Below are 20232 nucleotides of genomic sequence, written 5' to 3'. Positions count from 1 at the left end.
CCACTATCAAATATGCAGCCCCACTAGTATATAACCTACACAAGGATGATCCCAGACATGGGGGTGCTTCGCTTCAACTCATTTTTTTTTCAAATAAAATAGAATATATCATTATTTACTGCTCAGCAATAAACACAGGCATCACCATCAAATATTTCTAATTAAATCAACACAATGATTTGAACATCCCTTAGACCGAAAGTGAAACTACTGCGACCTCGACAAATCTAGACAGACAATAGAAAGCGAGAACATATGTTTTCCTGAAGTTCTCACAATTACGTACTTCTCCGTCTAAGAATCAGGCGAAATGTGAATATGTTGTGGCATATGAAGATTGTATTGCATTATCCAAGTATTCATACCTAATAACCTCCAGAAATAACCGTCAAAGTTTTTGTAAGGTTCGCGTTTGTTCGATTTTGATAGGCCAAATTTAGTTGAAATACACCGTGAAAAAATGTTACGTTTTCCTACACTTTTATTAATAAATCATTTTAATACCTCTTGTGAAGAGGAACAATTTTAAAAAATCATTTACATCAGATGATATTTAAAAAAAAATACTGTTTTCCAAAAAAAATATGTTTATGGCTCCTTTGACCCCTTGTTACTCAAAAATATTTGAGAAATATTCCAATACTGATTGTAAATGTAAGTATGGACTTAAAGAAGGAATCCAATAAAAGCAAGAGGCTCTCGAAGAGCCTGAATCGCTCCCCTGGCAAACCATACCCTATTAACTAAGTAAGTTAAGGTACATTTTGTATCATACTTTGTTACCATGTCTGACAAAAAAAAATGCTGAAAAAGAGCATATATTGAAGAATGCTATAAGTTCAAAAGAGTACCTAAGGCACTGTAAAATAATGGAAATGCCTTCAAAGTATTTTTAGAAGCTCTAGACAAAATTTTGGCAGGGGTCCCCCTTTGCCCTGTTATACTACCGGGTCTGAGGGCCCAGTATACATTTGCTGAAAAAGAACATAAAATAAAGTTAAAGCATGGCTATCCAACATTTTCATCATCACCACTCATTTCAGGAGACCATGTTTACTATTTAAACCAATTGTCGTTGGAATCAAAGGAAGTATAAAAATTAGCGGGAAAATAGCCGCCCAGAACGATCTTTCTTCATCACCATGCAACTTTCTAAATAAAGAATCTGAGCAACTGGTGAAAATGGTCGTAAAATGGCTGCCTAAAAAAATTTCAACACAGAATATCATGTTTATCTAATGGGTAGCTTTCATTTTCATTATACTTCTACAGTCGAGGAAAAAATACCCCCCAAAAAGCATTTTGACCCCCAATGTTCTATTTTTAGTAACGACGGCCATGTTTTTTGACAAATGAAAAATTTTAAATGATCAATTTGTGAAGGACTACCTAAAAAATTATGCCAACTTTTATTGATTTTTTTGGCAATTGAAAATATTTATGAAGGAAACAATGACATTAAAAAGAGCAAAAGACGTCGAAAAGGGGTAATAACTCCAACATGGCTATACAGATTAAAACGAAAATTTGACTGCAGACAGGTCTTGTCTTGCTGAAAATGTTTACAACGAAGACAGCATCATTGCCGTCGTATAGGTTGTGATTCTTGTTATACGTTTTGTTCACCTTTTTCGGTGTTACCGAGTCCCATAATTCTATAATGAAAATCAAGAAGAAAAGAACCTTCATTTGGAGACGACGGACCACCATTTAATTGTTATAACTCAACTGTTTTATGAATGAAATATATGCAATTTTGTCTGTAGCACTCCTATGCACCACAGCATGTGATAGGGTCATTTCCCCATCTTTGATCATCATGACATGATTTAGTTACAATAGAATTGTTTAGATAGACAGGTGTTTTATTCGTCACATGTTTTAAATTATTCAAATAATCAGTTGAGGAGGATAAGACTTAATTTTGCCCATTATTCATACATGGTTCCAGTTACAATCCCCAAAATAAATCCCAATCTTTTGGCCTTTTGTGGTACGATACGTCGTGGTGCAAATCAAAGGAATTCATTCACTTATAGTCAAGTTATGCTCGACAATCATGAACATGCTTGTTTCTAGACATTTTATGGCCCCTAAAGCTACATTCTTAACAGTTCAAGTGAAAGCTCCAAAAATCAAACCCAGTCTACTTTCTATAATATGGTTCTTTGTGACACAATTTCATAGAAATCTATTCAGAAAAACTTAAGTCGTTGTCTAGACATAATGAAAATGCTTATTTCTGGTCCCTATTTGGTCCCTAGTTCCTACACTGTTCAAGTCACCACCCTGAAAAAATCAACACCAGGCTTCCTTTTGTGGTATGGCACTTTAGGCTTCAACTTTGTAAAGATCTAAACCACAATATTCCATGTATTGTCTGGACACATATTGTCTATGTATGAGGTTGTTGACCACAGCATAATATCATTATACAACCACATTTTTTTCAGTCCTATAAAAAATAATAACTCATAACTAGATTTATTCTAATGAACTTTAATAACTCTCATTAACTAACAAAATAACTCACAAGTCAATACACATTACTGGTACAGATATCAAAATATTTGGTCCCAATAGGATTTATCATTCAAATTGACACAGGACAACTTTGAGCCTTTCATAGGAGAAAACTTAAGCCCAATTTTCAGCAAAGTTTAAGATAGCAAAACAAACTGCTTCTTATGACAATTCTTTATAATTCAATGGTACCAAGTATGTAGTTTCATCATATTACAAATGAAATTTAGACTGACACTCTCAGATGATTAAAACTAAGAATATAAATGATGGTTTATTAAAATTTATATCCTCCTCAATGGTATGGAATAATAAGATTGTATGTCTCAGATTCATTAACTAGTTACATAAAAAAAAAAAAAACCTACATTTTTTTTTCAGACACAATAGATGCAATAGACAATATTAGACAAGACATTTTTCTCCAACAATCTCCTTTTTCTCATTTTGAAATATATTTTGTTAGCTAAGGGTTGTTCCATTAAAACAGATGAGGTACAGGGAGAAGGCACTTTTTGCCAGGGGACTCATCCCTAGAAGCACTTTTAAGCAAAGACTTTTCAATTCTATCTGTGAAGTTTTGACAACCTCACTTTTATGAATGAAAAAGTGCCCCAAACCTTGTACCGCATATATTATAATGAAAACAGCCCTATGAGATACATTTCAATAATTTAAACAAATTCATTAAAGCTGTATAAATATTTATATATATTGTTTTTCAGTCATTCACACTTGCATACAAAGAAACATGCTTTGTGACCTCACTATCTTAATAAATTTTAGTTCTTCAAAATATTCAAGTCAAAATAAATGACTAAAGGCAGTTATAAATACTGGAACAACAGGCTGATCAACGGATACATGTATGTACATGTACATGCATGTACATTTTTAACACCAATTAATTTCAACAACCATAGGAAATGAGCGATGAAAAGTTTCTGGAACATGGCAATTCAGCAATTCTAACTGAATTAAAAAAAAAAAAAAAAACTCAATGCCAATATAAATTAATGCCATGGAGACAAGTGCTACTGTAAACATTTTTTCTAATGTGTAAACTTGCCACTTTGTACATGATACTGGTATACGAGTATTGCTAAACATTGCACATCCCTCTCAAAACTTTGGTTCTGGTAAAAATAGTGTTTACACATACACATATACAAAAACCCAACTAAAAAACAACAAAAAACATTTGTTCAATAGAAAAATAAAATTATATTTTTTACAGCACCAACTATAATACCAAATGATTTTAATTATAATGACAATTCAATTTAGATAAAGGTAAGAACAAAAATAATAAAAAACTACAGTTCTCTCTTGAGGTTGAGAAGAAGAAATTCATACATGAATCATGATAAATGGAAAATTCAATCTTTTAAATTACAAATGAAGAAAAATGATGTTCAGGAGTAAATGTATTTGAAATGGCAATATAGCATGATAGAGACATCAAGTTGGGATCCAAGCTCATGATATAACACTTTACAAATGGATCCTTTTTTTCTTAATCATCAGTATTTTTCTTTCAATTTAAGATTTTGATGAACTTGTACATAGATTAAAGAATTGCCGAAAAAAATTATCATATCAACATGATAAACTCCATGACAATGAAAATAACAAGCATCTAATAGGACAAACAACTAAAAACAGTTGAAAGCATTCAAGTTGCATTACAAGTAAGCAGAATGTACCATGAAGTTTTAAACAAAATGATCTTCAGCAAATAACTTCAAGTCACCATCAGTATAAAATATATGTTCAAACCTTGTTCAAAACTGATTAATACTAATATTATCAAATGTGTCTTAAACATACATTGATATATCCAAACTCAAAACTACCAAAGCAAGTGTCAATATATATAAATATTTGACACATATTTAACCAGAGCTAGAAAGTCCATGGTGAATTCTGCTCAGTTGTAGAGCAATTCTGAAATTTCAATACACAATTCAATTAATTTACATAACTTTAAGATTACAAAAGCTAAATTTGAAAAATATCTCTCACTTGTTAAACATGTACTAATAACAAATTGAAAATAAAGTAAATAAATAAATCTACAAATGAAATTTTGGTTACAATTCCTCTTTGGGTAGGAAAGCACCATAATTTGTTGCTTGGCTACCTACAAAATCTTCATGGTGATCAACAATTTCTTGTGTTGACAATTGTCCATCTTTGTCTTCATCAGCACGGCTAATCAAATGGTCTGCTTCCTCTTTAGCTGTTTCGTAATTATCGGGTAAAATCCATGGTTTCATTTCATTCTTGTCAAGTTTTCCATCTTTGTTGGTGTCATACTCCTTAAATCTTTCTGTTTCTGTCTCTTTCCATTCTTCATCCTCACCTGCTCCTTCTAAAAATAGACAAAGTCCAATTCATACATAACTGGAGATTCATTAAGATGCCCCCTTTTTTTTACACTTCATATCAGTAAACAAAAATTAGGTGTTAGATCCAGCCAAATTTACACTTGATGTGGTTCAACCCACCATCCTCAAGCTTGATATTAACTTAAAATCATTTCTTTGATCAATTCCAAAGCTGAAGCTAAGAGGCGTGCAAACAGTAATAAAACTTAATTGGACCATGCCTATGGGTGTGGAGAGGGGCATTATGATACATATAAATATAAACAGAAACAGATCTGTAAACCTATCTACATTAGGGAAAAACTCCACAATTTAGAATCTCCCACATCAAAATGTGAGATTTTTGGGAGGTGTTTGGTTAAAATTAATGCATTTTGGGTGATTAATAAATAAATTTATTTTTGCATTAATTTGCCTTTACGTAAAAATTTCCCACATGAGGCAGTGTGAATGGGGGAGAATCTCTAACAAAAAATATTACAAAGGTTAACAGGTAATTCAAACCAAACTAAAAGCAGAAAATAGAACACCCATAATTAATTGTTAATTAATTACTTTACACAAAAAATAATTTGGTTTCCTTTTAACAGAAATCAATGACAGATCTAGCTTTAAATATGTTAAAGCAATTTAACAATATGTATTGAAAGTGTGCCTTCCTCGTACCCAACTTTGGGATTATAAAACTCTATTACTGAGAATGAAAAAAAAATGTGGTAGCACCATTGTAACTGAAAAACAGTTTTTAAATAAGAGTATATGAACATTGTGAGCATATTCATACTTTTGTCAGTGGTCAAATTTGGAATTGCCTCCCCTCAACCAAATTTTTCCCCTATGAAAGCAAAGATCTGAACACAGCATGTCCATCTAAAAACTCCTTTTCTGCTTATGTTGATTGGTTCAAATGAAATGACCTAAGAAATTGAAGCAGAATAGCCCTTAACAAGATACCACAGTGTTAAGTTTCATTAATACCTGTATGTATAACACAGTGCTTAAGAGTTAAGATTTGGTCTGCTGACAAGAACATGATGAAAATACCGCTTTGTGAACATATCACTATCATTATTTAAACAGAATTTTGGCTGCAAAGCATACAATCAATAAATTCTCTAAGCCAATTTCATAGCTTGCCGTAACTACGCAGACTTTTTGTATCGCGCTAGAACTCTAACAAATAGGCTTCTGGAACAGGGTTATGCTGCTACAAGGTTGAAGTCATCACTACAGAAGTTTTATGGTGGTCATCATGAACTCGTGGATTGTTATGATGTATCCATCAGCATCATGAAAACTGATTTATTCAACGGGTCATAGTTTGCCTTTCCTCGTTTGTCTACCCTGGACTTGACTTTTTATGAGCAACTCGACAGGTGTTTCTAGAAAAGCAGAGGACGCTTACCCTACCAGTGCACCTGGTCCATGCTCCCAGTTTTTAGTGGAGTCCGAGTGGCTCATTTACTTTTGTTACTTTGTATGTATGATTTTAGTTACTTTATGTTCTTTGTTGTATGTGTCTGTTTTCCATGTCTGGTCTTTGTCACTGGATTATATTCTTTTGATTACAGCTATAACCTTGGTTCCCTTGATTACTCTTTCATACAAATCTAAACCAAATTTACACATTGTATCGAAGAATGGACAAGATGCAAAAAACAAAATCCAGCAGACGTCTGGTATATAAATACAGATAAAAATAACATAACTTCAGAAAAAACAAACAAACAAACAATCTACCAATGAATAATAAAAAAACCCAAGAAATCTGTTGGCGATGGTTCACTAAAAATACCCCGGCTTTTCAAAATGATATAAAGAAAATAAACAAAGTCTTCTGAAAACAGGAAGTTGTTGTTAAATTTTGTACCATACCTACAGGAAGAATGTGTTAAATTTAAAGCCGCTATGATGAACAAAATTTCAACTTTCAAAAATTTTAAGTTAAAAAATACCGGGTAAATAAAGTTTTATCTAAACAAGAAGTTGTTGAATTCTTTCAAAAACCTCTTTCCACTACATGGCATACCTAATGAAAGAACATGTCAAAATTTCAAGCTGCTGTGATGAGTAGTTGCAGAGAAAACTGTGACGGAAAAAATTGTTACCGACACATGGAAACATTAACAAGGGTAAAACAGTATATCTCCTTCCCTTATAATTATAATACCAAACAAACAATAAAACAGGAAAAAAACAAATACTCCACAAATGAATAACCAATTTCACCACAACCTTACCGAATCTAAGAAAGCAATTATGGTTTTCTTGATTCAGAACATTTGTATAAATAATGAACTTTCTATTTTACAGACAAAAATTTAATTTAAAAAAAATTTTGTTTTTCTCTTGCAAGTCAGGCCAGGAACCTAACAAGCTGGGAATAGTTTTTACCATTGTAAATTCATTCAGTCTTCAAATTTGGTGCTATAAGGATTTGCCCTTATCAAAGCGTAATGGACAGATAGATAGAGCAAAAACAATCCTGATTTGTCTCCCCATCAAAATCAAGGGAAAGACGTACCAGTAATACAATTTGTTCTGCTTCTGGCCATTAAATTATTTAATGAATGTATTCAATTTGGGTCCATTTACACTGAATAATCCGTGAAGCGGATTATGTTTCAGAGTAAACGGACCCAAAATAGGTTATAGCATATAAACTAATCAGAAATTGAATACATTCATTATATTTTCATTAAAAATAGAAAGAAATGACATATCCATCACTTTTATTAACACTGAGTAAAACAGCAACTTTAATTTTCCTGCCGTGTAGTAAATCTAGTAAACAAATTGGCCGCCATTTTAAAATCAGCGGCAAGACGCTGTCATTTCATCACTGGGAAATGTTCTGTTATTTTCCAAAATTGAAGACACAGTTATTAAAGCAGGAATTTGACATAAACCCGGCAGACATAAAGTTAGTTAATAATTTATTGTCACAAAAACGTTTCAACGTTACAATGAAAATGTTGTTTCGGATGTTGACAAACAAAAAGTAAAAGGTGGGCATTCTGTTATTTTCCAAAATTGAAGACACAGTTATTAAAGCAGGAATTTGACATAAACCCGGCGGACATAAAGTCAGTTAATAATTTATTGTCACAAAAACGTTTCAACGTTACAATGTGACTGAAAATGTTTTGGATGCTGACAAACAAAAAGTAGTTCCGTAAAAGGTGGGCGTGGCCTAAATAGCAAGTTAGTAGATACAATTGAAAAAATGTTGATTTTCGTCAACAAACCAATCAAATGGCAGGATTCTCATCAAATTAAAATATTTACTTATGAGTGTTACACACACACACACACACATATATATATATATATATATTTAAGGATTGATTTGAATTTTGACTAGGTTATATGAATTAACCAACTTTTGGGCAGTTTTGAATGAATCATGAAGCCCTTTATGAACAAGCATAAACTGCCCCTAAGTTGGTTATACGAGCATAACTTGGTCAAAAATTAAAACAAATCCTTATAATTTAATTTCTCATTAATTAAAGACAAAACTAAGACTTAATGTCCCTTCTTCAAAGCCTTATTAAGTCTGGCATTATTAGAATTCTGGACTGCAGACCAATAAACATTAATAATGTCACAGTACTATGTTATCTCGTGGAAAATAACCTATCTTGCCCAGAAGAGAAATAAAGAATCAAATTAAATCATATATATATATATATATATATATATATATGATGACAATTGGTTATTCAAGGAAATTAAAAACAATTCACTAAAGAGAAATACTTTTACCTCTCATAGGATTAACTGCAGAAGCATTAACTGTAACAACCTTTCGGTTTAAAAACTCTGTAAAATTTTTTAAAATCTGGGAGTTTATCCAAAAGGAATAGTAATAATTCAAACAGCCTGGAAATCATGTTTTCATCTCACAAAATTATACTTTTGTAAATGCAAATCATTCTTTAACAAGGTGCTAGCTCTTATTTAGACTCAAGTTACAGAATGATTTTGGGTGAAAAGTAATCATCAGAAACCAATATCAAATATCTAATCTTTCACTCTAGTAAAGGTTGAGAAATCTGTTAGGAAAAAAGTGTAACGGACAGACAAGGTGATTGCAGTATTTAAATTTTTTCTCAGTTACTTTTGTAATCGTTGTGACCTGACCATACAAATCTTATGTGCTTGATATACTCCATCTCTAACTGAGAATCCGATTTTTAAAAAGTCAAAAATAATCAGACAAAATTGAGTTCAATATCATTTCCAAATTAGCATTTAAAGTATAACCCACAGTCTTTGCTTGATGCACCATTGCCGACAAAAATGGCCCCTAAATATAAGTAAAAAAGCCTGGCGCCATAGGCTGATAAAAAAATTCTATCCCAATCACTGATCCAGACCAAGTTTATAGTACTTTTTAAAGTATACGCCAACTAGATAACATTGAGATGGAAACCATTTCTAGGACCCCACTGTAGCCTAAAGAAAGTGAATAATGAACATTTTGGAGGATTAAAATTATACAGAATTTATTGCTAATCTACTCACATGCCAAATACCAAATGCTTACACAAAAAGACAAAACAAGATACAGCCTGGACACCAATCTGTATTGCAAAATAATTCATTTGACCTTGAGGTCAAAGGTTTATATCAACCATGGTATTTGACACACTGTCTTAAGCTGATCTATCCTAATGCCAAATATAAAATGTCTACACCAAAAGACAACAAAGTAACAGCCCAGACACGTTTCGTTACAGACAAATCACATGGACAGAATGATTACTATAGGATCTCCGCCACATAGGGGCAAGGCCTTTTTTAAACTTCATTCAATGTAGAAGGAATACATATTTAGTGGGTCTAAATATCTATGAAAAATGAAAAGTTGGCAAAGACTTAGTATCATTCATATCTTGTCAGTGACTTAATCTATTCATGCATAAAGAAAAACTTAATTTCATCACTAGTAATTAAAACACAAAAACACCTTTAAAGTCACCTTTAAAATATCACTGAGAGGTTGCTCACAAGTTCACAAGCACATGCAACTTGCAGAAATAATTTTAAGAGGTCAATAAACGAAATAGAAACTGGCAAAATTACACAGTAATATACAGTAAAAACAAGAATCAGAACTGCAAGGTTCTGGTTTGAAAAAATAAAAGGTCTAAACATGTTCTAAACATCATTAGTGTTTCTTTACCTTCTCCTAAGAACTCTTCCAGAGTGACAAATCCATCTGAGTTCTTGTCATAATCTTTCATGGCTCTGTTCATCTCGATATCATGCATGTGTTCAAAGTCATATGGAAACTCGAAAGCAACATACTCTTGCTCGTCAAGACTACCATCTTTGTTCTTATCTGCAGCATTGAATTTTAAATGGTCTTCTTCTACCATCTGTAAACAAATAAATATCTATTCATTTTTAACAGATGTTCATTTACACCTCAAGTGTCAGTCCCTGTTAGAATCAGGCAGTAGGTGAAACATGGTTTGAAAAAACCCATCATTTTGAAAGTGTAATTTTGACTATTTGCACCATCAGAAATGACGGAAACAGACAAAATTTTCCATATCATGCTGGACCATTGAGTTACAATTTCATTGAAATGCACTGAAAATGAACATTTCAAGGCAATAACTCTGCCAAAAACCTCATTTTTCTAGGATTCTATAGAAAAATTTCTGAGTAAATCCAATGATGCAGGGATCAAATAATGGTCTTTTCAAATAGAGAAATCATCGTTGAGTGATATTTTATTGCTATATTGGTAGGGTTTTGACATGCATGTTTCTGATCGGTGAGGTTTTGACATGCATGTTTCTGATCGGTGGGGTTTTGACATGCATGTTTCTGATCAGTGGGGTTTTGACGTACATGTTTCTGATCGGTGGGGTTTTGACATGCATGTTTCTGATCAGTGGGGTTTTGACATACATGTTTCTGATCGGTGGGGTTTTGACATGCATGTTTCTGATCGGTGGGGTTTTGACATACATTTCATTTGACCCCACCATGCATACATTTAATTTCTTTCATTGTTAAGGCTATCTATCTTCAATAACAACCATCCTTTAAATTTTGAAAGAGACGCCTCCCACCCATCCCCCACAAGTAATTCTGAAATAGCCCTTAAGTCACTGTTAATAAGTGGAGATAATTGAAAATTGCATCATCTTTTCCTGATGTTATACACGGAAACAGTCATACATTAGTTTATCCACAAAAAGTATAAACAGAAAAACAAATGTCATACATTTATCATTCAAAATAGTGTGGCTTGTCTAGACTTGAACAGCCAGTGAACATCTCTGAAAAGCCATAAATGTACTAAAAAATGCAGAACTATTTGAATTATCTACCTTTGCAAACTTTCAGCAAAATCTATCTTTCTAAATATGATGACTAACCCCCCAAAAAAGTTTCATTAAAAAACCATGAATCATTTAAAAAAACATTGTGTTCATAAGATGTACATAAACAAATAGACTGTAAAAAGACTGTATCCTAAACAAACCCACACTTTCCTGATATAAATATATGCAAGTCAAAATAAATGAACTAAAAACAGCAGTGTAAAATGAGAATAAAGAAACCTACTTTAAGGCAAAATATGATTGCATACAGGCAAAAAATGATAGACTAACATGGTGATGTCATTGTATACAGGCAAAAAATGATAGATAAACATGGTGATGTCATTGTATACAGGCAAAAAATGATAGACAACATAGTGATGTTACCACAGTTTTCATCCTTTTTTGATATGACATGTTTTATTTGTTTAAAGGTGTAAACAACAACATACATAATTTAACTTTGGTTTTGCTCATGCAGTTTCTCTGATGGTATGTTAAGACAAATGTATCAAACTGTTAGTTTTTTTTAATTTCATCTCTTGATAATTAAATCTTGCAAATTTTAACCCGAAAGACAATTAGTTTCAGATGTATCTTTGATCTTAGTAGCACACAATTTACTTCCAATACTTTAAAATATTATCAGAATTAAAGATTTAATATTTTGGATTTTAAAATTAAATACATGTATGAAAAATATGGCATTAATGGAACATATATTGATACCCTGCCATGTGATGGTGAAAAAGGTGGGTGGCAAAAAGTTTGTAATGGCCTAACTCGAAAACTAAATTTGGACTTTGCTTAAAATTGAACCTGTAGTTTATGATACTTCACAACTCTGTTTTAAAAGTTTTCATTAATGCGTTCTCAAATCGTCATCTGGAAACTGTCAAGCAAGGGAAAAACAGAGGGACAGGTGTGGAACATGACACTCTTTGGAGGGTATTATATAATACCTTGCCACTTCGTGTTGGAAAGGTATAAAAATTAACATCCTAAGAGGTACAGGATTTGTATTCACTGAAGGCCTGCATGATTTTTGACACTTATTAATAAAAAGTAATTTGTATGGAAAATACTTATTTCTAGTACAACCACAAAAATATTTACCAAATCTGCTTCTGGCCTTTCAATAGAATACATTATTTTCTCCAAAATATGTGTATAAAGCCAAGTATAGGATACTGGCAGTAATATACAAAGATTTAAACTGTCAAAGAAAAAAAAGAAAAAGGTTCATCAAAATAAAAAATAGTATAATTAGAGAACTTGTTTTTATCCCAAAGCCTTAGTATGGTAATGAAGATGGCATGAATGTCAATAACCAATAGAGAAGCAAAACAAAACTTAATATTTTGAAAAATAAAATTGAGGAAGAAATAATCAAGCAAAAATTAAAAAAATATTAAATAAAACCAAAACCATCACCATGTCACCACCATAAAGTTGTCCTGTATACTGACCTTTTTTACCTTGTTGAAATCTTCCAAATCTTCACCATCTCTTTGTTTAAAATCATCCATATCTTCTGGGTTGTAGCCATACTGTTTACTAATGTATTCTTTCCATGTAACTTTCTTGTCATTATCACTGTCATGATCTCTCAATTGTTCCATAGAATCTTCATGGTCAAGTTTTCTAAAGAAGCAACATTATTTGACATGCTCATAAATGTAAGTAAAAGATAAAACAGATTAAAATGTATCTAAGAATTTGGTTTGAGCACAATATCTATGAAGTAGTTTGATCAAATATTTATTTTTTTTTTTTAAAACCAGATACCCTTAAGGAGGTAGACCTTGGATAAGGGACACAACTCTTGAAATCAGGGATATGTTTGTATTATATTTAATTCACCAAAGCTTATGAAGCTTTCATTTGAAACAGAATGAAATTAATCCAATTTACTTTGATGCTTACATGAGATTGATGTAAAATGCTGAATACAAACATTCCAATGGTTTTTCAGAGTTGTGTCCCTTACCCTAGGTCTACCTCCTTAATATGAATAACATCCTGTGCAAATTTCAGCCCCAATATATCAAGCTCGAGGTCAATAAACAAAGGAGAAATTGGCAAAATCAGAAGTAAAAATAGAGTTATATAAAAAAGAGAATTGTAAGTGTGAAATCTGGATCTGAATAAGCAGTATTCTGTGGAAAAAAATCAGGCCTGAAAATCTTGGTCTTTGTGTTAATCAACACTATAAGCATTAAATCAATACATCTTCCTAAAGATCATGCAGACTTAAATCTTACTGGAATGATTGCATTATCCACTGAATAAGTTCAGCCTGTGTGACTTGTCCATTACCATCAGCGTCCATCAGTTTCACCAACAATGCCAAACGTCTCTTGGCTTCCTCTGGTTCAAGATCGTCAAATTCTTCCTCAAGTTTCTTTGATCCTAGCAAAAAGAAAAGTTTTATGAACAATAAAAAGTGTTTTACTATGAATTCATAAAGTTTAAAGCAGAATTTTCTCCCTTTTCTTGCATTATTTGTTTAACTCATATTGCTTTTGTTAGTGAAAAAAAAAATAGTTTCTGATACCTCATAACTTATATACATGTGGAGAAATGGAAACAAATCTTCACATTCATATGTACATGTAAATACAGCCGAGGGATGATTTTATGAGTTCAACAAAGAAAGCAGAAATTGTCAAAATTGAAAGTAAAAATGCAGTGAAAAAAAGAATCGCAGTGGTAAAATCCAGATCTGAAACAGCAGAATTCTAAAAAGCAAATGAAAAAAAGTCTGTATATAACTAATTTGAAACCTTAACCTTACATTTACCTAAAATGGCCTCATGGTCATAATGTTCATTATGTTGGCCATCTTTCACATGGTCCTGATGCATGTGGCTTGGTGGTTTATGTCCAGCTCCATGACTTGTAGATTCTTTCTCACAGAAACTAACACCAATTAGAGCAGCAAGTACTAAGTATGTCAGCTTCATCTTTCTGAAAATAAAGATTTTTTTAATTAGCTATATTTCCTGTATAGGTACACTGTACACTGACTGTATACATCCAGTTGTAACATTCTCAATCTCAAATGCCTGCACAATATTCCTCTTTACAATCAAAATTGCAAGAGAAAAAAATTGTACTTTATCATCAAACAGCCTCACTAAATGCAAATGATATGCCTGTTACCCCTGTTTGATAGGGTTCAAACTATTGGTACAATGGTGGTTTGGTGTCAATTTTTGACCTAGGACCTCTGAAATGTCATTTACCTAGGTCCTATACCTTTAACCCTTTTCCTAAAGTGGACCATTTGTAAAGTTGAGGATCCTCCACTGTTGACAAAATGTTTGAATCCCTCTCTTGTATTCAAAGTTTGTCAGTCCCATTATTTTTAAACAAATAAATCTGAAAATGACCCAAAACAAATGGTTGCTTTCTTCCGCGAAGACAAAAATTGTTCCAAAAACTTTTTAAACTCCTTCATAGTACAATCAACAGTGTGTATATACCATATGTCCAGTGAAAAACAGGAATATTAAAATATATGTGAAACATATACAGCACTTCAAATACAGGCATGAGACATCACAAGTTTCCCTTCTCCAACAAGCAAATAAACTAAACTTTTATTCTCCTATTTAACATCAAGCTCATGCTAATACATAGAAATACTAACTATTAATTTAATGTTTGAAAAAATTTGTACAGAATGTACATGTACTGTATGTGAAAAGTGGTGTATACCTAGAATTTGTAAATGATACAACAAATTAATATTATATAGCCTGCTTAAATACCCCTTTAAATTATACTGGAAAGTTCAATATATTTTTTAAATTGCTAAACTAATCTTGGATTCCCCTTCATTAGGTGTGGTTTACATCATTTCTATCCTCAAGAAGGACAAATTAGGATTTTCAACATATAAAAAAAATCTATACTTTACCAAAGAGATTGCGGAAGTAATTTTAATCAGATCTTGGCTGCAAGAGAATAAGTTTCTTCCAAAAAATTGTGGAAAAATTGATGAACTAGATGTAACAAGAAAATGGAAGAAATGTAGATTATCTAACAGCATTAAGTAGCTGTCTTTGTAAGAATCATGCAAAATCTGAAAAATGTGATACATCCCAAAAAAGGCTACATATTTTCATTTTTGTAATCAAGTTGTTTTATGGGTCTATATTATGAAGTAAGTAATTACTCATTCAAATCCGCCTGTTCTTAGGAGATAATCAACATTGAAAATCCAATAGATTCTATTGTATTTGAGTGTCATTTACAGAGTTATCTCCTTTACTTTTGAATTCTACAGTGCATTCTATACAATTTTTATCTCCTATGTGCACGGGTTATATGAAAACCCAAATGTTAATTTTTGTTTACAAAAGCATTTTAAACAAATTATCAAAAATAAAAATATGTAGGCTTTTCAACCATGTATCACATTTTGCATGATTCTTAACTGGAGTGCTACTTAAATTGTTGACATAATTTCAACACAGAGAGTGGGGAAATAATTTAAACCAAGAATAGGCTGAAGGAGAATCTGTTTCTCTCACAAAGTCTGTAGAAAACTTAGAAAGTGTTTAAAATGTTTAAAGGCAGGAAAACTCTTATAGAAATTTAATCACAGCCTGTCGTGCATTTTTAATCACCATCTCAGTACAGTAGAAAGAGGCTTTCACAATAATTCCACATACATGTATCTAAGAATAAATGCACTTACTGAACTTTAAAACGTCTGAAATGATCAAGAGCTCTTGACAGATATAATTCCTAATACTTGAATAAAAAGTAACAATCTTGACTTCTCAACAATAGATAAGTATGTGTAAGAATTGACATTCAACACAATCTGGAGTTCCTAATGAATAATCTTTTGGAGGACGTGGATTAATGATGTTGCAACACGTCACATTGTCATTTTATTACAGAATTCGAAAAAAAGAACGCCACGATCAATAGAATATTGTAAGAATTTATATGTAACATATGTTCATCAATAAACATCCCCAGTTCTAACAATAAAATTTGTCAATAGGGTTGAAATTCATACACCTGTTACCTATGGATACATGTATCTCATTAATACCATGTATTGACTTGATTGAGATATATCATTTCGGGTTTTTTTAATTAGTATAGATTGAAGAGATAAAATGTTAATTCTTTTCAGGTGGAAAAAATTAGGAAATAAAAGCTGGTAGCCCAGGCCATGGTTTTGTTTAATATTTCCTATACATTCAACTAAATTTTACCAAAAACTTTGGTAGCCCAGCTTAAAATCTAGTAGCCATGGGCTACTTGGTGACTGCTAATTTTTATCCCTGTTTAATAGCGCATCAAACGATGATTTTCAGGGATAAAGTTGGTCTTCCAATAATAACAATCACCAGATAAACTTCTTAAAGTTGTTAACTGAACAATTAACACTATTTAGGAGATTTTCACATCTATAGATCGGACAATTCAACAGTTACATGTTGAATTGATAGATTTTCAAATCTAGCAATCAATCTATCAATTCAACTTGTGGAGTGTCAAATTAACAGCCTAAAGAACTGTCATTTTATCAAGGGAAGACAAACTCTATCCTCTGAACATCATCATTATATGTGCTGTAATTACAATAAAACCTTCTCCTACAAATGATGTTACATGTACATGTATATGATATCAGCTTAGTTTTTGAAGTGCATGTAATATTCATGTAATGCACATGTAATTGTATTCAATATATTGAAAGTGTCTTTCTTTCAGAAGTAAATTTTCATATGTACTAATTAGGGAAAAGATTTTGTAAGCATCCATCAAAAATGATTCTATGTGAAACATCTTTTTTTTCAGATTTACAAGTATTTTTAAGAACCTTTCTTCTAGTGAAAGAGCAGAATTTACAGACAGTCCTGACTTATTCAAAATCTTGAATAGAAAGAAACAAAATACACTTAATTATCCTTTTTTAAGAATTTTTTTTATACATGTTGTAGCAGAATGTATATTTGTTTGTTATCTCTCTCTCTTTTCCATAGAGATTCCCCCTTTTTGATTCTACATGTATACCCTTCTTAAAATTTACTAAAGAAAAGGGAGATTTCAAAAAATAATATAAGACAGTAAAAACTATAGACATAATTACAGCACCTCTTGTAAAAACATTTACATTAACAAAAGCATATGATACCAATATGCAATCAAAAGTATTCAGTAGTGCAATTTTGTATTCAGTTCGTTGTCATGTTAAGCCCATGTTACATATTCAAAATGTACACCACAATTATCTTGAGATTTATACTTCTCAACTCTTCACAGTGAAATCACCATTTTCTTCCCCTGTGTCTCCACCAAAACCAAAACTGAGATAAAATTGCTCCATTCCAACACTTTTCATTTATGTTTCCTGTACACCACATAACTGCTTTTAAACTTAAAAAATCACTGATACAAGCAATTTTGAAAAAAATACTCTACAGTGTTGGGTGGAGACATTTAATCAGTGAAAGAAATTAGCAGTAGACCTACAAACCGAGTCTATGTAAAATCAAGCAGGTCTATGAAGATATTGGCTCAATTTCCTTTGAAATCTACAGTGCTGTCTATAGTGTAAACTTATGATGGGTCTATGTTGACCAAAAATTAAGTTTCTAACAATACTTAATGATCACAAAGTCTCCACTGTGCAGAATGGAGAATTAAAATACAGGTAAGTATTGCCAATAAAAGTGGTGTATTTCCCCCTCACTTTTGAATGACAAATACATGTAGACAATACATGTACATTGTATCTTCACATGAGACATTCAATATGTTAATAGATACTTTTAAATGTTTGCCAGAGAACAAGCAAGAAATAACAACCAATAACACATCATGTACATTAATACAACCGACATCATATGTTCCATGTACAGATATTACACACACACACACACAATTCAGATCTTAAACACCATGAACAAAGACCCTGGGACCTAATAAGTAATAAATGTATTCAATTTTTAAGGTTGACTGGACTAAACAACAGGATAATGCACAGAAGCTACTTAAATGATCAATAATGAATAAGAAATATGAATTAAGTTTGTACTTTTCCCCTTTAAATAGCTTAATATCTCACACAGGAAAAATATCATATACATGTACCAGTACATGTATGGCAGTGTTCAAGGATACAATTTTACCTTCTTGGGTCACCCAGGGCAAGTGTAATTTTGGTGTTAGAAGTTGTTCATTAGCTTTCACTTTCACTGTGACAAGTAGTTATAGAAAACTGGAAGAATTTGTTAAGTTTCCAAAGCAGACTTTAATTGGTCCAGTAGTATCAGAGGAGAAGAGTTTTGAAAAATTATTAACGACAACAGACAACCTATACCAAGTTATGGCAACAGCTCACTTGGCCCTTTAGGGCAGATGATTTAAAAACTAGCAGAGGGAATGTGGAATTAGGAACGTCAACATTGGAAACTCTATTCAACTTTATTCAAGCAACTGGTACATGTAAATTCCCAACAACTGAAAATGTAACAGAAGCTATTGACAACTGTAGTTATCAAAATTAGCACCAGTCCGACAGACCATGACCGGTAAAAAATATCGAGGTCCAATACATGTATACCTTGAAGTTTTGTAGGTCCGATGGTCTGGTGAAATTTTAGCCCTTACCCAAGAATAAAATACACTTTTTGAATATTGTGACCCTTTTGTTGTAATCTCCAATTGATGCATTGGACAGTTTTTATAATTAAAATACACTATATGCATATCACGACCATTTTGTTGTTATCTTAAGTTGATGCATTCTACTAGTTTTAGAATTAAAATTGAAATGAGTGTTGATTGGTTGATGTTTTGTATCTTTTCATTTGGAATCACTTCTGGGTTTTTTTTGGCAGTCACTCAATATATCACAGGTTAAGAAGTACATAAATTTAAACAATGTAAACTGACATTTATGCTAAAATACGTTGATGGGTCTATCCCCTGAATGCCCTTCAAGAGAAAAGTTACAGAGGATGAAGCAAAGCCCATAAAAAAAAAACGCTATGAATCGACAAGGGAAAGGAAATTTCAGGAAAGTTGGATGAATATTATGTTAGTTGGTACATCGTTTATCATGCGTTTACACATTGTTTTGCATTCATTTATACGCACGATAGAAGGGTTCGTTTAAACGCACATTATTAGGAGCATACGTTTAAATAATGGTACACATGACCACTGTTTATGATTTTTAAATCAACAGAAATCTTCTACCGGGTTGCGGGATTAAACCATCACCAAGCTAACCAAGGACGGGTCGAACCGGTAATGCACACTGATATTTGCAAATGTAGAAATGACATGTCAGTCATTATAACACTTACCTCCGCCCCTCCGGTTCCGTTTAACACAAAACTTTTAAACAATTTTCAACCCTTGTGTTTAAGAAAACAATGCTGACACCTATATAACAGCTCACGCAATGTACAAATCTTTACTACACGTGGCTTTCCGTGATAGGCAGTACAAATAGTACAAAGATCAACATCTGCAGCTAAACCGGAAAAGATTAACGGGGAGATAATCACATAGTTTCCGCCATTTTACCAGCAAGTTTTAAACAAAATGCGTCGCAACAACAATATTTTAATTGTTGCAACAACAAAAAAAAAGGAAAGAAAGAAAAAAGGCATACATATATTTTTATACAAATAATTGATAATCAAATATATATATATGTATATATGTTACTTATAAACGAACCAAACGTTCCAGTTTCCCATCTAGAGCTATCTGAAGAATAATATTTTAATCCAGGACAAGGAAAAGTTCATTTTAAAACTCAGCAGGGCCATGACTACTATTGATGCAACGGAGGCAACCACCTTCCCTATAATTTCGGCAACATTAAAAAAAATATTTTCGAATTAAAAATATTTTCGAATTATTTATGTAATAACGCATTTAAAAGATTGATTCCCAGAGAAACTGAAATCCGTTTTCTATGGCAA

The 20232-nt window shown here is 32.1% G+C and overlaps 1 protein-coding gene across 5 annotated transcripts; it reads right to left on the bottom strand.

Annotated features, from left to right (window-relative positions):
- Positions 1–2483: 2483 nt before the first annotated feature.
- On the bottom strand, positions 2484–19726 carry LOC148612725 (calumenin-like). Of its 5 annotated transcripts, none has more exons than XM_088594399.1 (7): positions 19606–19726; positions 14064–14230; positions 13525–13672; positions 12730–12904; positions 10105–10300; positions 8682–8738; positions 2484–4897 (listed from the first exon to the last, which is right to left on the bottom strand). In XM_088594399.1, exons 2-7 carry the CDS (start codon positions 14224–14226, stop codon positions 4617–4619), a joined length of 1020 nt encoding a protein of 339 aa, XP_088450525.1. In that variant the 5' UTR covers positions 14227–14230; positions 19606–19726; the 3' UTR covers positions 2484–4616. The 5 variants fall into 5 exon arrangements, with proteins under 5 accessions (XP_088450525.1, XP_088450527.1, XP_088450526.1 ...); XM_088594401.1 differs by having other exon boundaries at positions 12739–12904; XM_088594400.1 differs by having other exon boundaries at positions 15969–19709.
- Between the last annotated feature and the right edge of the window lie 506 nt (positions 19727–20232).

The sequence above is a fragment of the Perna viridis genome, chromosome 7 (assembly GCF_037379345.1).
Source record: "Perna viridis isolate PV_CMFRI_1.1 ecotype Kerala chromosome 7, ASM3737934v1, whole genome shotgun sequence".
Taxonomy (NCBI): Eukaryota; Metazoa; Mollusca; class Bivalvia; order Mytilida; family Mytilidae; genus Perna; species Perna viridis.
Note: the sequence above shows the minus strand (reverse complement) of the source record. Positions and strands in the feature narration are given on the sequence as shown.

Coding starts and splice junctions, on each gene's coding strand:
- LOC148612725 (XM_088594399.1), bottom strand. CDS start 14,226: ATGAAGCTGACATACTTAGTACTTGCTGCTCTAATTGGTGTTAGTTTC. Junction 13,673..14,063: donor TGACCATGAGGCCATTTTAG/GTAAATGTAAGG, acceptor TCTTTTTGCTAG/GATCAAAGAAACTTGAGGAA. Junction 12,905..13,524: donor TGGATAATGCAATCATTCCA/GTAAGATTTAAG, acceptor TTGCTTCTTTAG/AAAACTTGACCATGAAGATT.